The sequence below is a fragment of the Hydra viridissima genome, unplaced genomic scaffold, assembly GCF_058129835.1.
Source record: "Hydra viridissima isolate aposymbiotic clone 2 unplaced genomic scaffold, HvirCarnegie_v1 scaffold_10, whole genome shotgun sequence".
NCBI lineage: Eukaryota > Metazoa > Cnidaria > Hydrozoa > Anthoathecata > Hydridae > Hydra > Hydra viridissima.
The window spans coordinates 5,349,939-5,364,232 of NW_028324309.1; the positions used below are offsets into that span (position 1 = coordinate 5,349,939).

The 14,294-nt window shown below is 28.2% G+C and overlaps 1 protein-coding gene across 6 annotated transcripts; it reads right to left on the reverse strand.

The window, feature by feature from the left end:
* Positions 1–151: 151 nt before the first annotated feature.
* On the reverse strand, positions 152–14,004 carry LOC149882775 (5'-nucleotidase-like). Of its 6 annotated transcripts, none has more exons than XM_090099427.1 (24): positions 13,830–14,004; positions 11,194–11,238; positions 10,383–11,037; positions 10,103–10,189; positions 9,783–9,922; positions 8,812–8,940; positions 6,514–6,636; positions 6,202–6,364; positions 5,782–5,877; positions 5,233–5,345; positions 5,070–5,124; positions 4,779–4,849; positions 4,168–4,272; positions 3,244–3,321; positions 2,943–3,058; positions 2,715–2,772; positions 2,499–2,537; positions 1,831–2,016; positions 1,591–1,656; positions 1,091–1,186; positions 941–1,003; positions 729–863; positions 568–625; positions 152–474 (listed from the first exon to the last, which is right to left on the reverse strand). In XM_090099427.1, the coding sequence occupies exons 3-24, from the start codon at positions 11,002–11,004 to the stop codon at positions 452–454; spliced, it is 2,622 nt and encodes an 873-aa protein (XP_089955553.1). In that variant the 5' UTR covers positions 11,005–11,037; positions 11,194–11,238; positions 13,830–14,004; the 3' UTR covers positions 152–451. The 6 variants fall into 6 exon arrangements, with proteins under 6 accessions (XP_089955553.1, XP_089955552.1, XP_089955554.1 ...); XM_090099426.1 differs by having other exon boundaries at positions 13,740–13,841; XM_090099428.1 differs by lacking the exon at positions 13,830–14,004 and adding an exon at positions 12,016–12,635.
* Positions 14,005–14,294: the final 290 nt, after the last annotated feature.

Genomic DNA, 14,294 nt, shown 5'->3' on the forward strand with positions numbered 1-14,294 from the left:
TTGTAAAATTATAAATTTTCTTAATTATAAGTTATAGCAAAACGGAGTTTTATGAAATAATTTGCAGGATTTTAAGTGATAAAAATAATGCGTTGGAATTTGTCGTTTTCCCCTAGCTTTAAAACTGATTTTTAAGAATATATAACATAACTGCTCAAAAATTATTTTTTCAAATAAACATTTTTTAATGAGTTTTTGTATTCCATAAAAGAATTATCACGATACGTGGCTTTACAGTTCTCTGTAAAATTTGTTTATAGAAAGCAATTCAGCTGCGTATCGTGATAAACTAACAATCTTTGAATCCAAAAACTATAATTTACAGGATAAAAAAATTTAGCTGTGGTGTCTGTTTTGTACTAAGATTCATCTTTTGACAAATTTTCTTGATATTTACCAAACAACTAAAAGTTTTGTTTTTTTAATCTTTTTTTTTTGCTCTCGGTTTTCCTCATATCTTTGGTTTTTCTCCGTCTAAAAGTTGATTATAATTATCATATTTATAATTATTAATTACCAATTACAGTTATGTTTTAAACAAGTAAAGAATTAAAAGTAATACGTTACCTTTATTTTTCAATGACCTATCCGCCCCTCTTGCCAATAGTAATATAATGACCTCCCCCTAAAACAATATTTATAATATATTTTTAGGACTTTTCATTATTTATCTTACATATTCTATCAATTTATTGAGTACATCTCTACAAAAAAAAGAGGTTGCATACGTGTCCATGTTCACATGCCAAGTGTAGTGGTGTTTCCCATAAAGTATTTCTAGCATTGATTTTAGAGTCATTATCGAGTAAGATAACGGCTGCTTCTTTACATCCGTACTCTGCAGCATAAAATAGCGCAGTGTTCTAAACATTTTAACTTCAGTTGAAAAAATTGTCAATACCACGTGAAAAGATTCATAATTAATTTATATCGAGCATACCTTTAATATTTGGTCTCGTACATGAACTGTCAAGTTCGAGTTCTTTATAAGATATCTAAGACACTGAAAGAAAAAATATATATACATATTTACAGCAGTTTTGATAAATAAACAGAATTTTAAAAGACTGTAGCATCTTAGAGATCTTACATTAACAGAATTGTGCTGTGCAGCATGATGTAGCAGGGTCTTTTCCATGGTCCAGAATTTGAAGTCCAACTTTTTATTTCCAACTATTTCTTCTACCTAGAAAATAACAACTTTAAAGTTTTTTGAATCTAAAGATGCATAAATAAATACAGAATATCTAGATTTTATTTGTATTACTTATCCACTTTCTACGTATGCTATTTATCTACTTTTTGAAACAGGTTTAGTTATGTTACTTTTGGCACCAGCAAAAACAGTTATGGTATCTTTATCATACACTTTTTAATTAGAAAACCTTATATATATATATATATATATATATATATATATATATATATATATATATATATATATATATATATATATATATATATATATATATATATCTTTAAGACTTTGTTTTATCTTTAATGAGAACTTTTCAAATTGATTTTCATAACTGAATCATGACCTGGAACTAAAGAAGTAATGATAATAATAAAATTTCGAGCAAAGTTTACCTTCTCTAAATTATCGGCACCAACAGCTTCCCAAAGATCAAGCCTAACTTTATCATCGATGCTTTCCTGAAATAGTCAATATAAAATAATTACTGTACTTTTGTTTGTTTGTTTTTTTGCTTGTTTGTTTGTTTAACTTTTTTTATTACAATAGCCTTTTAGATTAAAAATGCATAAGAGAATATTTTAAGATAAAGTGAATTTCTTGAGCAAAGGAAAAGCAAGTAAACCATGACGTACTCTCATTTGGTCCCCTTGCATTATATCTTCTATATCAGAGTCATCTCCAAGGGCTTTCTCGCTTACTGTAAACTCGCGTTCTTCTTCTGGGTTTTCTTCGATTATTTCAACAATCATCGACGGCATGTCTGTGGGTGGGTATTGGATGCAAAGTTTTGATTTACGACGTACATACTCTGGCGAGAGCTTTAAAAATGTTAAAGAAATGTTTGTATAAAAGTCCAGAAAATTGTTTTAACTACCTATAATTTTTATCCGGACTTACTTAAAATATTAAAGTTCATAATATAAATATATAAATAAATATGAAAACATAAATATAAATAATTACGTAAGTAAATATAAACATATAAAAGTATGAAAATATGATAATAGAATATACATATAAAAGATACATAAAAAGTATAATACAAATAAAGATATTTTAAAGATGCATAAAAGGTTAATGATAAATTAATAAACTCGAAAGACTAAAAGAAAAATTTTTATACACTTTAATAAAAAAGTTTTTGATGCTAACAATTTATAAACTGCTCCGTTGATCAATAAGGTATAATCATTTCTAACAAATTCAAAGCCAAAAAAGAAGAAAAACAAAAAACACTTCCACTTTATTACTTCCAGTTGATTGAAAAACAGCACGAAAAAAAAAAAGTTTTTTAACTCACTTTTTCAGGTTCTCCAACTACACGAATGCGACCTTCCACCTTAAAAAAACGGAGTAGAATGATAGAAATTATATATGCAAAATATGTATATGAAGTATATATTTGCAAAATATATATCCAAAATATATATCCAAAATGTATATGAAATATATGTTATAAATGCATGTTTGCATACAGCCATTTCATACAGTTTAAAATTAAAAAAGCAATTGTAACCTTGGGGCACAATCGGCTTCTCTGCTGCTCCATAAAAGATTGGTTTTCGTCGTGTTTTCTGGTAACAAAATTATCAAGGTTTACTGAGTAAAGCTTTTAAATATTTTTTTAAGCAGATTTTTTATTTCTTTTTTTTTTTTTTTATCAATAAAACTTAAAAACGCGGTGAAAGTGACGTAATCATTATCGGAGATTTAAACTGGAAAGGGTTTTAAAGAGTATACGTACACAACAATACTCTGTCGATGTCCTGACATGCTTTTTTTACCGCCTTTTAAAACTTTAATGGAATCAAAATGGTTTTCAATTATCGTCGTTAGAACAGGACCATTTTCTTCATCCACCTAAACGAAATGGCAACATAAAGCGCTTAGGCTGACTTTTAGATGTTGTGAGCTTATCATTCTCATTCAAATTACTTTGTCTTCAACAATTAAAAGTTAAAATGCGTCTTTTTTAACATCTTTGATAGCGATTTCAAGAAACTCTCTATTTTTGAATTATTTCCCCAAAAGAGTTTATTACTTACTATAACTTCACAATTAGTTAGCATATCGTATCCATCTTTGCCACGAGCAACATAAGCCTTTGTTGCAACGGTGTAATCCTTTTTTAAAAAAATACAAGTAATTTTAAGTATATAAAAATAATTTTAAAATTCGACCTTTTTTTAAAAACAAACTTTTTTTTTTTTTGACTTTATCGATGTAATCGAAAATTTAAAAGAAATGCATTTGTTTGAAAAGCTGATATCGCAAGTTTTTTACGAAAATTTAACTTGCTTCAGCATCATTTTATAAAAAGGGCTAAAATACTGCTGGTGTGAAAGAAAAACAAATTTATTGAAGAGGTTTTTATCCTGTAGGGATGGTTTTTACTTACTATGCGAAAAGTGGTTTATAGAATTTCACAGAGACTGATTGGTGAGGAGAAAATTTTTACATGAACTATTTTTAAGAATAGTTTCAAATGAAATATCTCAAGAAAATGCACGAAGAAAATTTATTTAAAAAATATTTAATGTGAAACTTAAAATAGTGGAACGATTGAAAAAAAAAAATTAATTGATAATAAATATAATAAACTTCCTAAAACATGTATCAACTTAAGTTTTTAATGAGAAAAAATTGTGGCAATTAAATGTGGTTCAGGGTGTTAATTAAAAAACAGTGAATTGCTCTCAATTTCCATTTAAATTTAACTATCGTACTTTAATCAGATTTTTAAAAAATTTGATTTCAAAAATAAAACTGGTCAAAACAAACATGTATATTTATTTTACTGCAATAATTTAGTTTTGTCGTAAAACCTCAAAAAATGAGAGAACTTTTTGGAAAAGAACTAAGACAAAAATAAAAATCACAAATTCCGCTCACTGAGTTCAATGACTGTTGCAAGTGGAAGTTATTGAAACACGAAAGTCGGAGAAAAAAAATTTATTTTAATAAGCAACCTGGTATAACTGCAATGGGATAGTGTCATGAACTTTTACAGTATCTTTGCAAATTCTTTCACCAGCAGGCATTTCTGGATTGAACACAAAAGAAATCCCAGAGACCTAAAAGTATAAATATTGATAAATGTAAAGTATCAAATATTGTTTAATCTATACAATGTTCAAATTTCGGAAAAAAGAATTTCAAGACTTGTTTGTAAAAAAAAAAGTGGCTTTTAAAGTTACAATAATTTTAGTTTAGATTTAAAAAGAAAAAAATGAAGCTAAGGAAAAAACCATAATACCAAAACTATTTTCTTATTTATTGAATATTTTGTCTGTGACACTAAAGAATAATCTAATAACACCTGCGAACAGGTGTTAATAGGTTTTAATGATGGTTTTTATTCCGTAATGTGGACGGACTATTTTCCAGTTTAAATTCTTTGATATGATAGAGAAGGTATCGAGTTTGCTCTCCAGTTTCGCCTCAAAGTTCCGTATTATAAGTATTACTATTATATTTAAGATTGTTATAAATAAAATTATTATAAATGAGATTTTAAGTTAGACTATTATAAATGAGAGTCTTTTATGAATACAAATTGAAAAAAATAAATTCCACTCACTTGCAGGAAACGACCTTCATATTTAGGGTATTGCGAAACACTGTTTTCTAAAACTTGCAACAAAACTTCACCTAAAAAAAATTGCACGCCTGATGTAGGTTAAGAATTATAGAAAATAGAATAAACTAATTTAAATTAATAATTTGTAGAAATAGCTGTAATTATTTTTAAATTGATCAGATAAAATTTCGACACATTATATTAAATTCAACCTAAAAGTATGAAAACAATTTTTGGACATTTTACGAAAATCCTGTTGGCGGTCTAGGTGATAAAGTTTAGTTAACCGACCTGTTACTTTAATGACCACCAGGCTGTCTACCATTGGTAATATACCGAACAGGTCCTAAAAAATTTTATATAGAATTTTTTCAAGAACCACTTCTGTAATGCGTGTATAGATTAATAAAATTAAATTTAATCAAAAAAAGTTTTAAAAATCAAAAAATGCTACCTTCATTTTAAACGGACCGGCAGGATGCATTGTGTCAGAGCGTAAACTACCACTATTTAGCAGAGCAATATCAGCTTGTGTTGCAGCACGCATGATGTCACAAACAAAGTTACCTGTTGAAATAGAGGTGGCGTTTTTTTTTTTATTGACAAAAAAGCTGCCTGATTTTTGAGAGAAATCGGTGTAAAAAGCAGTTAAAATATTCAATCGATGTAAAAATTAAGAACTTAAAAACTTTTAATTATCTATAACTTATATAGGAATTAATTATGACTTAATTAACTTTTTGCAATTTGTTTCGTTATTTGTATTGTAGACAGTTAAATATACAATATATATTTATAACCTGATTAAATTTAAAAAAAAAAATTTCTCAATTCGAATCCTATAAACAGTTAAGATGGCCATTTCAGTGAAATTTAGAAAACTAAATAACCAAAAAAAAATTATAATTTGGTTTGTTGCCATTCAGAGGATTGTTTTGCAATTGTTCTTACTCACCAAAATGAGAGAAAACAAGTGTCAGAGACGATTTTAAATTTTTCTCACCTAAGTTCGATTCCTTTGTTCTAACTGTTGAAAATCTTCCATCGAGGTCTGTGTTTATGACTCCAAGCTCATGCTCCATTTTTTGACTCAGCACAGCTATAAAAAAAAATTAGTTACAAAAATGACTTCTTCATTTAGATGAGATATCAGCACGGTAAGAGTTCATCCAATCAGCTGACTATTTATGCTATATTATTATTTATGTTATATTATTATTTATGTTATGTTATAATTTTCAAGCTATTTTAACTTTTAAATGGTTTTTATTAGATCCCTCTTACGCAGTAGCTTATTCACTATGCAAAGGGCCACAAAAAAAACTTAAGAGAAAAAAATACTTTCAATAATTAGACATAAAAACCAGTCCCTTTTTCCCAAAACAGAATCCGAGTTGTTTTTTAAAAACAGTGGTTTTCTTACACATGAATTTTAAACACTCCGCCATTACTTCTTCATCCTCCGCAATGTCCGATGTTACTTCGTGTCGTTTAGTTGATATCTGATTGTTGCTTGAAAAGTCTATAACAATTTCAGTGAATTCTCGAAAATCTGTTCCACTCTTTACTAAAACTTTTCCATTGTACTGAAAAAAATGAGTGACGTTAAATTTATACCAGTGAAATTACATTCTGGGTAAAGAATGTTTAAGTACCAATAAACATTCCTATTGATTCTCATTTTGGATTCTCAGATAAAAGCCTTTGTGTAACGATGGCACCCTTATTTCATTACCTCTTTTGTTTCATAATGATGATCATGACCTCCTAATATCAAATTAATACCAATATCGCTTTCCAAAAGTTTCTTGTCGTTCGGTACTCTCATGTGAGTCAAAGCAATTATGAATGTGCAACCCTAAACAAAGTTGTAATAAAAGTCAATAATTCTTAAAGTTGCAGAGGTGTATGTCAGTAAAAATCCAAAAATAAGTTGTATGTGATGTTCTATCCTAAAGTGAGGTGAAGAAATATAAGTTGAATTTATGTTGATTTTTCTGTAAGTGACATAAAACATTTATAATTTCATTTTTATAAGATTTGCAAGATAATTATACGCAGCCCTGTAGAGGTAATTAAGAGGATTTAATTAAAGAACCAGATAATTCTTTTCAAAAGTTAGAAAGTTAAGAAAAGAAAGCAAAAAGATCATCAATACACAAACAATTCCTTAGGAAATTGTAAGTTCAATTCAAAAAACTGGGGGGACCATCAAATCATAGACATTTCACAAAATGCGGTTACTTTTATGACGGATGCAACATTTAAAATAAAGACAATCCTAATGAATGTACGTATTACTTAAGTAGCTACTTGAACGTTACTTAAGAAGTCGGAGAGACTAAAAGTATTTCACTTTGGAGAGAAAAAATTCACTTTAAGTGATTTTTTATGCGTCAATTTCTTAGTAGGGTTTTAGACTAGCATAGATTTCATCGTGTTGAACATAAGAATACAGGTACGCTAAAAGGGAGAGTTCATCAGTTTACAATGTTTTACACGAATAATTATAAGCAAAAATTATATTTTTTTTTAATAATACGGAAAATTTCTACTAAAAATTGTTAAAATTAAATTTAACTAAGAACATTTGTGCCACGAAACTTTTTTTTCTCGTTAAAAAAAGAAATATTTCAGTCTAATAATAACTTTTCTTTACAAAGAAAACCACATCTGTATGTTACATTGGTAAAATAATATATAGATAATATACCACATAATACTGCAATTTTCGCAATATTTAGGAAAGACATAAATTTGTATTTACAAATAATGAATTGCAACAAGTTGCAATTTTTATAACTGTAGCTTGTAATATTTGTATTAAAAAATGACAAGAAATAAATTTGGATGAAGGTGAAAAGAAAGGTGGGAGTCATGAACAAGACAGAAATAAGATAAAGAAGATTTAGAAGCTAATAAAGAAACAACTTCAGAGGGATGAACAAATGCGATGTTATTTTAGAACCTGGACCTGGTGGAGCAAGTAACACTGATGCAGACTTGGTGGAAGCTAAGCATGATGCCACCAAAAGAGTTTTTTTATTCTATCTTAGATAGTGTCTTTCAACATCATCTTAGCATCGAATATTGTCTTTCAACATCATCTTAGCATCGAATGGAGTCTTTTAGAACCGTGAATCATATGTGTATAACTTTATTGCTTTTTACTGAGTGAGTTGTTTGTAAAATAGCGGTAACATTAATCTTACACAATCCTATTCTAGTCTAATGAAAATTTAAAACAATTCTATTCTCGTCCGATCAAATTCAAAGAAAGAAAAAAGGGGATCTCATTATTTTTTTACATTTAACTAATTCTGTTTTTCATCCTTTTTGCATTGAGCTACAGGATATTGCCATTTTGAACGCTGATAATATTGAGCAAGAGAGAGTTATCAATTACGTTGATATAATTGATTTTTCTTTTCTTTTGCTTGTTTTCTTAATAAAATTGTTTATAATTTTTGATAGTTTCAGGAATACTAATCCTATATTCTTAAAATTGAAATTTTCTTTCAAAACTACTTTGACCTATCACTTTAACCAACCAAGTATTTTGTAAAAAAAAAACTATTATGAAAAAGATTACGCTATCTCTGATTTATTGATTTTTTTTTTTCTCTCTCTCTCTCTTTTGGATTAATTCAGTTGCAGCGAATGAATGTAAACATGCTTAAAAATGTTTCAAATGAATACAATCATGCATAAAAATGAAATGAGTAGAAATGTATATGTATACTTGATTGGGTCACAAAGACAAAACATAATATTTCAATTGCAGAATAGGTGTGTTTTACATTCTGTATTCCTGAAGGATTTTAAACTCTTAAAAGATTAAAAAAAGATACTTTTGAGGAATATGGGTTTTGTTACTCTTAAATAGTTAAAGAAATGTGACGTATGCCTCTTCATCTTGACGCCCCATAATTATGTTATTAATTGTAAAACTGTTAATTTTACCATTTGAAAATATTAACATAAAAAGAAAGCATTTTAAAAATAAAAAATGAAAAGTTGTGAAATATATTACTTCATCTTCTTTCAGTTCTCTAACTAAACCTCTAGCACACTCAGTGAAATCTATGAATTCTACATCTTCCGGATCTATCGTCGATAAAGTTACTAGCCATTCTTCTTCAACTAACCCAATGATACCAATCTAATAAGCAAAACTAAACCATTAAAAAAATTAACGTGAAACTTTTTTTAATAGATCAAAAAAGATAAATGTGTATTGTGATCACAATAAATGACAAAAAAACCAGACTTACTCCTGGGATTTTGTTGAATCCAACAAAATCCCAGGAGTAAGAATGGGGTGAAGGGAGTGAATTGATTCCTCATCGGTGATTAAAATTCTCTTCCATCACAGAGAAATTTTCTCAATGTTTTATTTGAAGAGGATATAGCAAAAAAAAAGATAAGCCAGCTTAATGTTCAAAATTGTTTTAGGTTAAAAAAAGTCTCTTGCAGCCAACACTTTGTTGCAGCTTGTATTTAACCATTTTGTATTTAACCATTTTGTGATGCAAAATATTTGGTAATACTTGGAATATTGAGACTAAAAATTACAATAAAAATGCAGTAAAACATTTTGATCTATACAACCCCCCTACCCATTCCTGAGAAGTCTTTAAATTCAGCAGACATAAATAAGGTTGAAAAACTTTCTTACGTGTTAGCCTCGCATCTTCCACTGAAATTTAAGTTCAGTTTAAAATTGTGCTATCGCTTTTGCGATCGGTAAAAACTCTTGATGTAATTTTTACAATTTTACAAATATATAATCATTCTAAACTAATTAAAATTTATGCATAAAATGTATTGTGTTCACACTGCACTAAAGTATTAAATGAGAGCAACAATCTATTACTTAGCTATGTTATCTATTTATTTAAAAATATTTATTATTTTATCTTAACTTTTTGAATACTTGAAAAAAAAAAAGCCCTAAAAGCTTAACAATTACACATCATTTTAAAGTTTTTTGAAATAACTAACTTTGTGACCATGCCACTCTGCAACAACTGTTCGGAAACCATCAGCAAGAAGTGTTTTAGTAAGCCTATCTTTAACGTTGCTCATTAGCCAAGGAAAGTTTGTTTTCTTCTTAAAATTTATTAATTGGTCAACTCCAAAGTCTGAAAATTAGGTGAATAAATAACTTCATATGGAAACAGACATATAGCAAGCTTATAAGACAAATTTATCTATGGTATGAAAAGAAATTTTTTAATTGATTTATCTATGCTTTTTTAAATTTGTGTAATATGTTCTACCTAACATTAATATTTTTTTGGAATTTGGGTAATTTAACTAACCAAAGTCGTGATTTCCGTATAAGGCTGCATGTACACCAATTGCGTTCATAACTGGAATCATTTGTTTTCCTTTTGTAACGCTGCTCACTAAAAATATATTTTGTTTTCACGAAAGTTTTCAAATTAAAAATTTATTAAAGAATTTGTAACAATTTCGCTAAGAAAAATTTTTTAAACACCTCCTCGAAGAACTTAATAGCAAGAAAATTAATCAAACAATAATGGAGCTGTAACGGTTATCTAAACGTTTACATGAAATAGTAAAATAATAGTAAAATACTTAAGGAAGGATTCAAGCAGTCTCCGCTAAACAAAATCAATGGTTCGTTTTGAAAACTTTTAATTTTGCTCACAAAGCGTGCTGCTCCACCAACAGGTTCAATATCACGAGACTCAATGTTATAAACATCGTTAAAATGCAGAATAACCAGTTTCTCCGAATAACTGCTTTTTGAAAATATTCGAAATTGATTTTTAGCAGAGTCATTAAGTAAAATTGCACTATGATTTTCTTTGCTTTTTAAATTATTATTACTGATATCTGAGTCAGGTTTAACAATCTGATCGTGAACAATTTGACTCCTATCTTCCAGATTTACAACATTACAATTACCATTTTGGTTTTCAGTGAACGAAGTTTTTTTCAATGATTGTTTTTTGACTTCGCTTTCTTTTTTATGTTCAGGTTTTTTTTCCTCGTTTTGGAATGTGTTTGTATTATTTACTTTTATTTCTTCAGTTGAGGGTTCTTTGAAAGACACATTTTTTTGGGGCTCTTGGTGAGTTTTACTCTTTATTTGGCTATTTGATTCCGTTCGTTTGTGTTGTTCGTTCTGTGTGTGTTCTTGTTTAAATTCTGTTACCAACACCGGCGTTCTTCGAGAAGAACAAACTGAACCCATTTTTAAACCAGACCTTCCAAATTTTCTCTGGTGCTAAAAATTTAAATTTCATCTTTTGGAGTGATATATTTCCGAAGAAACAAAAAATAATATCATCATCATCATGATAATACGAATTTAATAGAATAATAATAAAATACAGTATACCATAATACAGAATAGAACAACGATTACATCAAATAAACAAACCTTTTTAATAAATCATTAGAAAGATAAACAAATCTGTAATTTTTTCTGCAAAGAAGAAAAAAGTAAAAAATTTAAACCAAATAAAACATGAAATATGTGTTTTGTTGCAACTTCCCCCTCCCCTTGCCACCTCCCTTATCCCCTCCCTTCTTTTCTTTAGATCTTGTAATGTTAAATCTTACTTGCTTCAACAATATCAGTCAATAATAAAAGAAATTGACAAAATATATCTTTTAAGTGTTTGTTCAAGAAATAATATGGCGTAAAAATTTTTTTAGCAAAACTATTTCAAGTTACTTGCTTACTTTAACTGGCTTATATAAAAAATTAGAGAATAAATAAACGTTATTTTTTCTTCCACATTAAATTACGAAAATATTTTTCAAAGCTTGTTTAATAAAAAGCGACTTCATTTCAAACTTTTATTACAAAAGGTGTGAATTATTGTATTAAATACTGTATAATCATTGTAATCGTTTTCAATTTCGCTGTGAACTGTTTTTAAGTGTTTTATAAGTAAATACAAATTTACTTTTTTTAAAAATAAAGATTTGTTGCTTTTAAAAAAGATTTCTTGGAGCCATAATCCAGGACCCATACTATTGACCGCAACATTTATTAAGTAAATTGCTGTTGGCAAAAGAACAAAAAATTATTTTTGTATGAAGAGTATTCATGGTACAAAATAACATACAAAAGCAACAAAAAAACAAAAAAAACAACTTGTTCTGTATAGTAATCTGAAAGAATTCCGTTAAAGTATGCGATATCAACTTCAATAGGCAAAAAGGAAATGTCATTCAACTTTCCATCTTTACTTACCGTTTTCTAGAAATATTTATAAAACCTTGATTCTTCACCCATTGTAACTTAAAATTTTTTCCCAGCTTGGTAATGGAAATGAATTTTTAGAATGATGTTTCTGACTTTGAAGTTCTTTAGTAAAACTTTATGTACAATTGCTGCTTAATTGTAAAGTAAGTCTTACAAGTAAGTCAAATATAGTGTCATCCGAACTTTGATATCACTATACTTTAATAGTAGTAACTAATAGAAGTAATCAATCCGAGTACTTAATGTGATAACAACGATAACAACGATAGAGTAATCAATCCGAGTACTTAATGCGATCCGAGAATAGAGTAATCAATCCGAGTACTTAATGCGATAACAACGATAACAACGATAGCACTTGGATTAGTTGCTACTATTTGCATCTCCTGGCTATTTTTTACAGAGATGCTGAAGTCTTTCAAAACATCTTCATGACCTTTCGTCGGATACTTCTTGCATCCTTATTCTACCCAATACTGTCAGATGTTAGAAGCCTTTTCGACAATTTCAATTGGACGTCTGTTACAAAGTGTACCAGAAGAATATGTTTAATTATTGCCAAACAACGAAAAAATGCACTACCTGTGCGAAATATGAACTTCATTTTTGTCACTCTTTAAAGCATTTTCCTTTTTTACTTCCTCGCACTTCTCTCTAATTCGCTAATATACTCAAAATGGTGACGTGTTACATTTGAGATGTGTTGATACAATCCGTTTAACTTCAAAGTGATTTCAAAATAATCGTCATATATTTTTTCAAGGTAAGAATTTACTTTATAATTATAAGTTGTATTTTTATTTTATTGATAGCTTTTTTTTTTTTTTTATGAAAACGAATTACTCTCCTCTAAACAGCTTCCAGCGTTTAGAGGAGTTTAAATCCATTCACTGAAGAAAATTTTTATGCAAAAGCAATAGAAAAAAATGTTCGGTTGACAAAGTTTAGAAAACTTTCCAATCCAAAGGCTCCCAAACCTTGAGAAGTTCGTTTTTATAAATGAATATGAAAGTTTAATTTTTAAAAAAAATAGTTTTACAATATAAAATTTTAACATCAAGGTTACAAAAAAAAATTTTAACCGAGAAAAATGCTTAGCTGAGAGCTATCTTTTTTTTTTTTTTTTCAAAAAGTGAATTTATCAAAGACACGAAAAGTAAATAGAGGGCGACTATGCTACGTTCACTTCTATGTTTATGTTCGGCAGAGTATTTTTGTGTTGCTTTTAGTTATACGTTGGTTAACGGAAAACAGACATTTGCTGAACCATTGAACTTTCGCAACCAAAAATTGACACAGGTTAACTCCAAAAGTATTACGCACCCATATTTTTACGTAAGCGGAAATGCGCACGCAGGTTTTTACGCGGAAAATGCACCGTATACCTTATTGCATGCTTATCTTAGATGTATTGTACATGTTTACTCCAATTCACAGTTGCGAAATTCATATATTCATAGCTTACCTAACAATATCGCTATTTCTAATTATACAACGAAAAATTATTATTCTGTACGATTCTCTCTTTACGTTTTAAATTGATCTAAAAGTTCCCAAAGTTTTTCAAACTTAATAACAAACTTAATTGCCTTAAAATAAGTTTGTAAAAAATAAAAAATAGATTTAAAAATTCCCCCACAATATTTTGCATTGGTAAAATGTTTGTATTTTAATACCCCATCAAAAAGATTAAATTAAAAAAATGGACTTACTATACATCAATCAAAAATCCTAAATTGCGTTTTCTAAATTATTTTAAAAAATATTCTGTTTCTGATTCCAATCATTAAAACTAAACAAACCTGGTAGTTATTGACGACGGACAAACAAAAATAATTTTTTTATCAAGTAGCCAGTAGCAACGAACGTATTTGAATTCTCTCTCAAACTTCAAATGTCAGGAGCAACATTGGAATTTATTAAAAAAGAAAAACACAACTTGATCAACTTGAAATCAAAACATGACACCTCTAAGCTAGAAGGAATTTGAGAAAAGAATTATCAACAACCGCATTTTCAAAAGTTTGGGTATATTGTTCTAACATCATTTAAATACACTTTAAAATGTTTATAACACTTTATAAAGGAACGAAACACTATTTATGGGCTCATTATCAGATATTTAATAACAAAAGCATTCAGTAAATAAAAAATAACCGAAATCTTACAAATAGAAACATTACCTTGATATTAATTTAAAAATCACTATAGAATTTAGAATTTAACTGTTACTCTATAAAAAAAGGAAAAAAAAAACAAAAACAAAA